This window comes from Acomys minous (genome assembly GCF_964271855.1).
Source record: "Acomys minous genome assembly, chromosome: 17".
Taxonomy (NCBI): domain Eukaryota; kingdom Metazoa; phylum Chordata; class Mammalia; order Rodentia; family Muridae; genus Acomys; species Acomys minous.
The window spans coordinates 21,282,297-21,293,314 of record NC_140500.1 but is presented as its reverse complement, the minus strand read 5'-3'; the positions used below and the strand labels follow the sequence as shown (position 1 = coordinate 21,293,314).

The window sequence follows — 11,018 nt, the reverse complement described above, 5'->3', positions numbered from 1 at the left end:
GCCGTTCTCTACATTGGTACTTTGCCTTTTTCTATTCTTTCTCTCCACCCATCCTTCTCCCTTTGACACCAGCATCCTCAATTCACCACATTCTAAAACACTCATCAGCCATTAGCACACTCTCAATTCAGGCTCTCCCCATGATGGCCCCAATTCTGTTCTAATTACTTTTAGCCTCGTATACTTCCTGAGCAGTGGCTGCCCCTGTTTATAAAAATCATTATTTTTCACTTGTCCTTTGAACTCCATTGCCATATATTTTTCCACAGCTGCCTCTCAGTACTTCTGATGATGCGGGATGTAACAGCCATCTGTGGAGGAGGAAAGACCTGAAAGGGACATAGCATTCACCAGGGTCCCATGGTGACGTCATCTCTCCACATTCATGCTTGTCCATTATGTTCTTAACTAAACCTCCTATTAACCCTGTGATTCCTTTTTTAGTCATCAAAATTATCACTGTTATTTAAATCTCAGGAAGCAGGTTGAGAATAGTCAATTAAAATAGGTATCTAGTTCAAACACAGTTCTAAAAAAAGGCCTCTTAGTGTTCATTATAAAAGGTAGAAAAGAATTGGAGGAGCAAAAGAGGAGAGTGGGGGTGGGGGTATGGGAGGGGGGTGGTAAGCCCCAAAAGGCCAGAGAGCAACACAGGACAGTAGGCTCATACTGGATGACAAGGCTGGTGTGGTCTCACTGTCTCAGCTCAGCAGGCCTGGCTCCTGGCCTGAAGCCAAGCTTACATAGCTCTAACACACGCTGAATACGGTCTGCTCCCCAGAAGGCATTCTCCTGTGACAAAGGCAGTGAGCTCCTCTGTCACAGCTGCAGAGCAGAATGAGCGCCCTTGGCCCTTCTGGCAGTCTGTGCTCACACCAGTGCTCAAGGCTTCCTTATCAGGACGTGGTGCTGCCATCCTCTGCTGGTGTGGGTGCTCACATACTTAAAGCAGCTCTCAGAGTTCGAGCAGTACATGGACTTAGAAGGCAGGCCCCACAGCCCCGGACAGTGGGCCAGCCAAGAGCCTCCCCTTGGGCTGTCTTTCTCAGGAAGTCTGTAGAGGCACAAACCTGTGCTGCTATATCGGGAGGATGGACCCCCTGTGGTCCTTTCAAAGAAGCACTACATGCTAAATATCAGGGGACACTGAGGCCTGGAAAAGGAAAAGCAGTTTGCTTAGCACCAGCAGGAAAATGGGACAGAACAGCCCAAACCTGGAGATGTCCTGTCCTTGGCTGTACTCAAGACTACTTGGAACCCTCACAGAAGTTTCATATTGACCTCAAGAAGGCACCAGTCACTTTGGAAGATACGTGCCTTTATATGTAGGCGTGGTTCATTTGTGCACCTAACATAACTACCGGTTGACTAGCATGGAGCAACTGCATATGGTCCTCAGCAGCACTTGACTGAAAAGTGCTTGCTTCTTGCATGAAAGACTCTGCTAAGACAAGTACTCACTGCTTAATTCCATTCCAGGAATAGGGCTTGATAGAGGGTACAGTGGGTGGTTCTGCGTTACCGCCAACAGCAAAGTGACAGCAGGAAAAAAAAAGACAATCATATCAGTGGAGTGTGTCATACACGGAGCTTCCACAGCCCCAAGACACACTCGTGAAGGCCAGGGGACCTGTCCCCAGCAGCTCAAGACACGGCAAAAATTAATTTCTGTGCCAATCAAGCAGTATTTATAAATAAGGCAGTTTATCCTAATGTCCTCATTTAGAACTTACAACTGAAAATACAGACACGTTTATTGTTTCTTAGGAAAAATCTAGTATGATCTCCTCAGAAAAACTTACTTGGAAAAGGCAGGTATCTAGAAAGGAGTTGTGTTAGAAAGCTCAGCACACAAGGCAGGAACTACCTCAATACAGACATTTTAATAAGTAAATACATGCTTTAGTGTCAGTGGTGGGGAAGACATAAGCAGATGGCTGCCAGGCAGAGCCACACACTCAGTATTCCTCCCCTTCTTCAGCCTCTGCTTCCACGGAATCCACGCCCACCTCTTCATAATCCTTCTCCAGAGCTGCCAGGTCCTCGCGGGCCTCTGAGAACTCCCCTTCCTCCATGCCTTCTCCCACGTACCAGTGCACAAAGGCCCGCTTGGCGTACATGAGGTCAAACTTGTGGTCCAGGCGGGCCCAGGCCTCTGCGATGGCAGTGGTGTTGCTGAGCATGCACACGGCCCGCTGCACCTTGGCCAGGTCTCCCCCAGGGACCACGGTGGGGGGCTGGTAGTTGATGCCCACCTGCCAGAGAAGGAGAAAGGCAGTAAAGTTTATAGTGACACCAGAAAAGATAGTTCACTCCAAGTTGGCAACTCTGGACCCTTCTCAAAGTACAAATACTCATACCATCCTTTGGGGATTGAATAGAAGATTTTAAAGTACTTACTTGAACCAACAAGGCCAAACTGGGAACAACACACTGAATTGACCTACACCTCACAGTACAATAAAGGCCAAAAAGGAGAAGCCTACCCAAGGCATACTGTGTGCTTAGTGAAAAGAAAACTGACAGAAATCTTCATGTGTAGAAAACAAGCATGCAGCTCTGCAGGTGTAAGAAATAAGATTTGGGGGCAGAAGAGATGGCTCAGAGGTTTAGAGCACTGGCTGTTCTTCCAAAGGTCATGGGTTCAATTCCCAGGAACCACAAGGTGGTACACAACCATCTGTAATGTGATCTGATGCTCTCTTCTTGCCTGCTGGTGTACATGCAGGCAAAGCACTGTATACAAAATAAATAAATCTTAATAGAAAGAAAAGAAAAAAAGAAAGAAAAGAAGGAAGTAAGGTTTGGGGCCTGGAGATGGTGCTGCATGCTTTAATCCCAACATTAAGAGGGCAGAGGCAGGGGGATGTCTCTGAGTTTGAGGACATCCTGGTTACATAGTAATTTCCAGAACAGTGAGGGCTACACAGAGAAACCCTGTTTTGAAAAAGCCAGAGACCACCACCACACCCCGCAAGAATAAACCAAAACAAGAAAGAAGGGTTGGTAGTTGACAATTCTAAGAAAAGGGTTCCCAGGATTATTCACAAGTGTCACATCACTTAGCACCTTAACTACTCACTACACATGCTTTCTTTGGAGCCTGACATGGAAAGGGGACTTCTTCCCACAGACTGTCGCTTGCTCAGATATAGTGTCACAACACCCATCCTACCTTAAATCCCGTTGGGCACCAATCCACAAACTGGATGGTGCGCTTGGTCTTGATGGTGGCAATAGCCGCATTGACATCCTTCGGGACCACGTCGCCCCTGTACAGCATGCAGCAGGCCATGTATTTGCCATGGCGAGGGTCACACTTGACCATCTGGTTGGCTGGCTCGAAGCAAGCGTTGGTGATCTCTGCCACTGACAGCTGCTCATGGTACGCCTTCTCAGCGGAGATGACCGGGGCGTAGGTAGCCAGCGGGAAGTGGATGCGAGGGTATGGCACCAGGTTGGTCTGGAATTCTGTCAGGTCCACATTCAGGGCCCCATCAAACCTCAGGGAGGCTGTGATGGATGACACGATCTGCCCAATCAGACGATTGAGGTTGGTGTACGTGGGACGCTCGATATCCAGGTTGCGCCGGCAGATGTCATAGATGGCTTCGTTGTCCACCATGAAAGCACAGTCAGAATGTTCCAGCGTCGTGTGTGTGGTCAGGATGGAGTTGTAGGGCTCCACGACCGCTGTGGACACCTGGGGGGCGGGGTAGATGGCAAACTCCAGCTTGGACTTCTTGCCGTAGTCCACCGAAAGCCGCTCCATGAGCAGAGACGCGAACCCAGATCCTGTGCCGCCTCCAAAGCTGTGGAAGATGAGGAAGCCCTGAAGTCCTGTGCACAGATCTGCCTGTGGGAAAGCCAGAGCGTGTAAGCCAGTGACCGCAGAGCCACACCATGCCCTCAACGCCCTGCATTTGTGACTTCTGTTTCTGCAAACTGATCCAGTTCAGACTGTCTACAACACACAGGGGCACTTGGAATACAAGGAACACCGTGGATGCGTCTCAGCACAGGCTGTGTGTAGGATGTTTTGGTAAACTCATGATATAGTCCTCACTCTCACAGATTTCCCAAAATGACCGTGCTTGACAGTTTTATGCCAACCTGACACAAGCTACAGTCATCTGAGAGGACGGATCCTTCATTAAAAAAAAAAAAGCCTCAAATGATCAGGTTGTTGGAAGTCTTTAAAGCATTTTCTTAATTAGTGATTGGTGGGGGAGGGCACAGGCCATTGTGCCATCCCTGGGCTGGTGGTCCAGGGCCCTGTAAGGAAGCAGGCTGAGCAAGCTAAAGGGAGCAAGCCAGTAAGCAGCGCCCCTCCATGGCCTCTGCATCAGCTCCTGCCTCCAGGGTCCTGCATTTTTTAGTTCCTGCCCTGACTTCCTTCCATGATGAGCAGAGCTGTGGAAGTGGAAGCTAGTTAAACCCTTTCCTCCCCATGATGCTCTGCTCATGGTGCTTCACCACAGCAACGGTAACCCAACAAGACAGTGACCCCACCACCATTAACGCTGACTCTCTGGGCCAGGACAAGCGCCACACGGAGCCTCCTCTGCGATCCTCTCACCAGTTTCCGGATGCGGTCCAGGACCAGGTCGACAATCTCCTTGCCAATGGTATAGTGGCCTCGCGCATAGTTGTTGGCCGCATCTTCCTTCCCAGTGATCAGCTGCTCTGGGTGGAAGAGCTGCCTGTAGGTTCCTGTGCGCACTTCATCTAGAGAGAGACCATGTGCTCTGTGAGTCTTTCAGTTCCACTGTGCATGTCTGTCTCCAGGGTCTCCTGGCCTTTGGGGACACAGACACCACACATGACACTCTCCGGTTCTTATTAACTAGGCCCCAGCACACAGTGCACAGCCTGGCTCTTCTGCAGAGGTTTCAGTGGGCTTCTGCCACTCTGCCAGGAAAGCCTCCACCCAGGGCCCAGGCACCTACCGACCACAGTGGGCTCCAGGTCCACAAACACTGCTCTGGGCACGTGCTTGCCAGCTCCAGTCTCACTGAAGAATGTGTTGAAGGAGTCGTCCCCGCCGCCAATGGTTTTGTCACTTGGCATCTGACCGTCAGGCTGAATACCATGTTCAAGGCAGTACAACTCCCAGCAGGCATTGCCAATCTGGACGCCTGCCTGCCCCACGTGGATAGAGATACACTCACGCTGGAAAACAGAACAGACACTTGACTCTCTGGCTCACGTGAACCTGTATGACTGACAGACAGATAATTATGTATAGTACCTCAGTATCTCTCTTCAGGCTTTATTTACAACAGTGGCTCGGGTGTTCCTTTTCTCTCTATTAAAACTGCCCATAGGTGTGGTTGTGCAAGCCATGATCCCAGTACTCAGAAGCAAAGATTAGGTAGAGTGCATGTCCAACCCTATCTCAAAGCACGCGCGCGCGCGCGCGTGCACACACACACACACACACACACACAGTTATACAGAGAGATTAAGCACCTTGTTTGCGCTCAACTAACCCTGACTGACCTCCACTCAGTGGCAATGCTTTTGCCGCAGCCTCTCCAGTGGGGGCCACCACATCAGGCTCACCAATCTGTCTGTAGCAGTTAGGTCCAAAGCATAGATGTTTGCCACTCTCAAAAACCTGGTTAGTTTAGGACTTGGAAGCCATGCATTGTCAACAGCTCACTGGCAATAGTCAGAGTAATTCTCAGAAAACTCTATCAGATTTTAACTGTGGCCTGACAAAATGATAAGATAAACTCAGGAAGGAATGATATAATAGGCCTTAGTCACCCAACTAAAGCCTAGTCACAGTGTCTTCTATCTGCTCATCTAGATCAGCCCTCTCTCCATTCCCACTGTGTACCTGGATGCTGGTACACATCTGTTATTAGTCAGCTAGTAATCTTCACAAAGATACCACCCCACTTAGAGCAATCACTCTTCCTTTCAGGCCTCAGAATGTAACACTCCCCAACATTGTTAATGCAGTGAGATGCTGCACTATCCTGAGTTTTATATTTAAAAACTTGAGGGAATGGCTATATAGCCCAGGCTAGCCTCAAAACTGCAATCTTCCTGCCTCAACATACAGAGCGCAGGGATTATAGGCATGTATCCAACTTATGGGTTCTTTAGCCCTACATTTATAAGTTGTACATTTTTGTCAATCTATTTATTGTAAATGGAATACCTATTTCATGTTAAGGGCCTAACTACACTCAGCAACCAACTGCTCAATCTTTTTTTTTTTTTTTCCGAGACAGGGTTTCTCTGTGTATCCTTGGCCATCCTGGACTCACTTTGTAGACCAGGCTGGCCTCGAACTCACAGCAGTCTGCCTGCCTCTGCCTCCCGAGTGCTAGGATTAAAGGCGTGCGCCACCACGCCAGCTGAAAACTGCTCAATCTTAAACAAGTTATCCCCACAAATATGTAGAGGTCAAATAATATTTTCAGGAGTATGTCACATTATATAAGCTATAGAAAGTGTGTCCTCCCTAAGGAGCATGGCTAGCTAACAATGTGGATATAAACTTTATGTTTTTGTCAACCATGGGTCCTTGAGCATAATTTCACAGAGAACACCATTGCAATGTCATGCAAACTGCATGCATGTTCTTGCTGCTTGTACTCATGCACGCTTCGGCTATGAAACATGGTATGCACCGTCCAGCGCGCTACCTCTCAGGAGCAGAAGCTCACTTAGTAGCATGAGCAGTAAGTGACTCCTGTTTGTGGGCAACTGAAGAGTGGAACAGCGACTGTTTCATCGACCGCCGCAAACAGTAGGTGTCAACTGCTGTCTAGAGGACAGGAAGGGGCATTTACTAAGAGTGTTTCTACCCCTCGGATAGGCCTCAGAGTCCTCTCTGAGCTTTACAGGTGGCTGCTTTGTGATGCACTGAGGGCTGCAAAGGCCCAACCCCCTGCTCTCTAATTTCCGGACAACTCTCTTTTTCTTTCTTTTGTTTGGAGACAGGGTGACACCATATAAGTCTGGCTGACTCAAACTCACAAAGATAAAGCTTCTGCCTCTGGGGTTGTGGGGTTAAAGGCATATGCCACTATGCCCGGACACCAGTTTCTTAATAAAAGCAAATACAGGTCTTGTGAGATGGTCAGTGGTTAAAGGCACTTACTGCCAAACTTGACAACCTGTTTTCATCTCTGGGACCTACTTGTAGAAAAAGAGAATTCTCTTCTGTAAGTTGTCTTCTGATCTCCACTGGTAGCCTCATGCACATTTATTTAAACAGATGTAATAAAAAAAATTAAAGCAAATATAGTTCTTTATTTCTTAAAGGCGCAGCAAGGCTTCTTCTCCCTGCAGCCCCCCACCCCCAAAGAACAATTACAAAGATTTTTCAAAGCAACAGAAAAGATTTTTTTGAGGCAAATAATAGGATTTTACTTAATTTGAAGGTAATTCAGGCTTTCAAAGGATAATTTCAAAAGGCAAATCCAAAAACACTGTGCTAATTAGCTTTGTTTAATTTGCCACAAACTAGAGCCACCTGAGAAAGGGGATGTGAATGTGTCTGTGGGGCAGTTCTTTAAAAAGTTTTTTGACAAGAGTTTCTCTGTGTAGGCTTGGCTGTCCTGGACTCGCTGTATAGAACAGGCTGGCCTCACATTCATAGAGATCTGCCTGCCTCCGCCTCCCCAAGTGCTGAGATTATAGGCATGTACATTATCTTTATTAATGATTGATGTGGGGGGGCCCCACCTGGGAGGCCCCACCCCACAATGGGCAGTACAAGGCCTGGGCTACTTAGAGCCAGCTGAGCAAGGCAGTAAATAGTATTCCTCCATGGTCTCCTTCAGTTCCTGCCTAGGTGTCCTGATCACAGACCAACCTGTAAGCCAATGAAATCCTCCCCCAAGTTGCTTTGGTCAGTGTTTAATCACAGCAACAGAGAGCAGATTAGCACATGCTGTTGCAGGGTATTTGATAAACTTGCCTTTGAACCCACTCTGATCCCTGAGATTGTCAATTGTAGAAACTTGTCTTTTGTTTGGCATGGTTGAACCTGAGCACACACCTTTAATCCAAGAGCTTTCCATACATAGGATTTAGTAAAGTTAACCCTAGGTCAAGAGGTGGAGCAAGAAACCAGCTTCCAGGGATGGAAGAGCAGCAGAGACTTTGAGCTGAGGGGTATTTAAGACAGCATGTGGAAGTAGAAGTGGCTGAGCTTGGGAGCTTAGCTTGAGCTCTTGTCTGTTTGTTTTTTGCTCTTTAGCTTTTATCTCTTTGGCTCTTAGCTCTTTAGCTCTTCAGCTCCTTGGCCTTTGGTTTTTTTGGACTTTGAGCTAGCAAACCTTTGGTCATGGGCTTTTTCTTCCTGGGCTGTCAGCGGAGCTAGTGAGCCTTTTGGGTTTTTTCCATCGGGACATAGAGAAGTAGGAAGGTCAGCAGGGTGCTTTCTCTGCCTCACTAAACTAGCCGTCTTTTCACCCCAGCATCTGGCTCCTGAGTCTTTATTGGTAAAATAGATCAATTTGGGATTCTCAGTTAAAACAACAACATGCTGCCAAGTTCCAGGCACATCAAGGATTGTGTCCTAGAAACAAAATGATGGGATTAAAGTTTCTTAACAAGAAAAAACATTTTTTAGTGAAAAAATAATGATCAAGCCAGGCATGGTGGTTACATGACAGTGAGGAGGCTGTGGCAAAAATGAGTTTGAGGTTTAACATGGATGGTGAGATCCTGTTCAGAAACAAAGACAAATTCTGGCTGTTTAGAGTTAGTTTTCACGTTATTTGTTATGTGTCCCTTTTCAGTGAATACAAGGCCTTAAGAAGTTTTCTGCTGGGTTCTCTCTGTTGGTGAGATTGTTAAGAGAACCCTCTCCTGACAGGAGCAGTGTGGTTCCTAAGCTCACAACTGCCTGACTGCAGCTCCTGGGTCTTCAATGCCCTCTTCTGGCCTCTCTGGGAAATAGCTCTCACAGACACACATGGACGATTTCAAACAGTTTTCCTGCCTCTGCCCACTGAGTGCTTGGGATTATGACGTGCCTCAGCACACATCTCAGATCCCACTTACAAACCACATAACATGAAAAACAGTAGCCACAACACACACACACACACACACAATCTTTTGGAGGCTGGAGAGATGGCTCGGCGTTTAAGAGCATTAGCTGCTCTTCCAGAGGTCCTGAGTTCAATTCCCAGCAACCAACCACCTTGTGGCTTGCAACCATCTGTAATGGGATCTGATGCCCTCTTCTGGTGTTCATGAAGACAGAGCACTCATGTCCATAAAATACATAAATAGATCTTTAACAATAACAACAACAAAAAGAAGCTCGTCGGAGCTGGTGGTCTGTGATCCAATACAGAGGAGGCAGAGGCTGGGCTACCAGGTATTCATGCCTGCCCAGCCCCCTCATAGTGAACGCAAGCCCAACACAGGTTGAGCTCTTTGGGGCTCAGTAACTTTCACTTTCCTGCGGTGAACACTAGACCAGAAAGATTGGTAGCTTCTAGATTCTTCTGGAACCAACACCATTGCTTGTTCTCTACTCAAGGGAACGGGTATCAGAAAACAAACTCCTTCTCAAAAAAACAAAGACCCAAAAAACAAAACAAAACATCCTTATCTGCCACCACTTTTGTTGCATTTTCCTGAGACTGGAATCCTATGAGGTGGGGCTGACCTCAAACTCTCGTGCCCTCTCCACCCTGCAGGGACTGCACGCAGGAGCTGCACCCCACCAGCCTGGCTCCTCACAGGACCTAACACAGGCGCATGTCGCTCGCACTCGCGTGTGCGGAGTCAGGAGGAAAGCGCGCACTCCTGGGCTGCTTTGCCTCCGCTCACCCTCGCAGGAGCCCGGGCTAGGAGGAAGCCCCAGGCTCTGAGGAGATGGCGGTCTCCCTCCCGTGGGAACCACCCACCCTCAGACGCCCTGAGCCCGGCCAGCGCGGCCTGGGGCGGCTCTCACCATGCTGAACTCCGCACACCAGCTCCGCTGCCGCCTCCTCAGCCGTTCCTCACCACTGTCCTCAACCGCCTCTCGCCTGCGCGCTCAACAGCCCAGGCCGCATGCGCGGGGGCTCATTGGCCCAGAGCGCCCCAGGGGCGGGCTTAGGCCCCACATCTCACTTAGGATTGGATGTGGCTGTGCTGGCACTTTCTGATTGGATGTGGCTTTGGCGGGAATGCTCTGGAGTGGCTGGAGGGGGACGAGCACTGAAGAGCAGTTGGAGACTGGGGGTCCGCGCGTCCCCGATATCCAGTTTAGGTCAGCACAGGCGGGGTGTTGGGGCCCTTGCTGGTGTGCGCATGCGCGGGGGAGGGGGACTCCCTTGCAGATGCGCACACGTGCATCCCTCAGTCCTTGCTTTTCCTGCTCTCACTTCACCTCACCTCACACCGCCTTACCTCACCTGGTGCAGAAAAGCTGTAGATCCCACTTCTTCAGAGACTTGAGTTTCTGGGCACCTGTCGAGTCCTGCGTTGCGACCCAGCGCCCTTTTGGAAGTCTGGGTGAACAGTCGTCTATTCCGTCCGACGTTATTTTCTGTGGGAGAGGGTGTGGAAAGGGTTTGGCTGCGCAGCTCTGGCTGGCCTCCAAGTCTATGTAGCTCAGGCTGGCACAACCTCCCTCAGAGCTGAGGGTATAGATGTGCGCCATGTGCGGTGCGGTCAGACCCTCGACCTGCAAATTTGGGGAAACACAAGTTAGTCAATATACCTTTCCTTCCTCCGGATATCTAACTGCAGGTAATTGAATTGTAGGCTGTATCATGCTGGGTTTTGTTTTTGTTTTTAGTGCAGTCTTGTGTATCCCACCCTGGTTGTGACTTCCCCTGTAACCAAGGATGGATCTGAACTCGCGATCCTCCCGTCTCCACCTCCTTTAACTGGAATCGCAGATACACAGGTCAAGCCATGGCCTCAGACAGGCTTGGCAAGCACGCTACCAAAACGAGCCACACCCCTCACCCCCAAGTCTGTGTTTTTAAGAAAGATTTGTTTTTCTGGTTGTGAAAATAACTAATTCGGAGTGGAAAGTGTGGGAA

General features: G+C 48.9%; 1 protein-coding gene across 1 annotated transcript; it reads right to left on the bottom strand.

Moving 5' to 3' along the window:
- Nucleotides 1–1,864: 1,864 nt before the first annotated feature.
- LOC311588390 (tubulin alpha-3 chain) lies at nucleotides 1,865–10,093 on the bottom strand. The gene is made up of 5 exons (XM_084765965.1): nucleotides 9,938–10,093; nucleotides 4,950–5,172; nucleotides 4,580–4,728; nucleotides 3,176–3,856; nucleotides 1,865–2,255 (listed from the first exon to the last, which is right to left on the bottom strand). The coding sequence occupies exons 1-5, from the start codon at nucleotides 9,938–9,940 to the stop codon at nucleotides 1,959–1,961; spliced, it is 1,353 nt and encodes a 450-aa protein (XP_084622091.1). The 5' UTR covers nucleotides 9,941–10,093; the 3' UTR covers nucleotides 1,865–1,958.
- Between the last annotated feature and the right edge of the window lie 925 nt (nucleotides 10,094–11,018).

Coding starts and splice junctions, on each gene's coding strand:
- LOC311588390 (XM_084765965.1), bottom strand. Junction 3,857..4,579: donor TGGACCGCATCCGGAAACTG/GTGAGAGGATCG, acceptor GCTTTCCCACAG/GCAGATCTGTGCACAGGACT. Junction 2,256..3,175: donor GGTGCCCAACGGGATTTAAG/GTAGGATGGGTG, acceptor CTTCTCTGGCAG/GTGGGCATCAACTACCAGCC.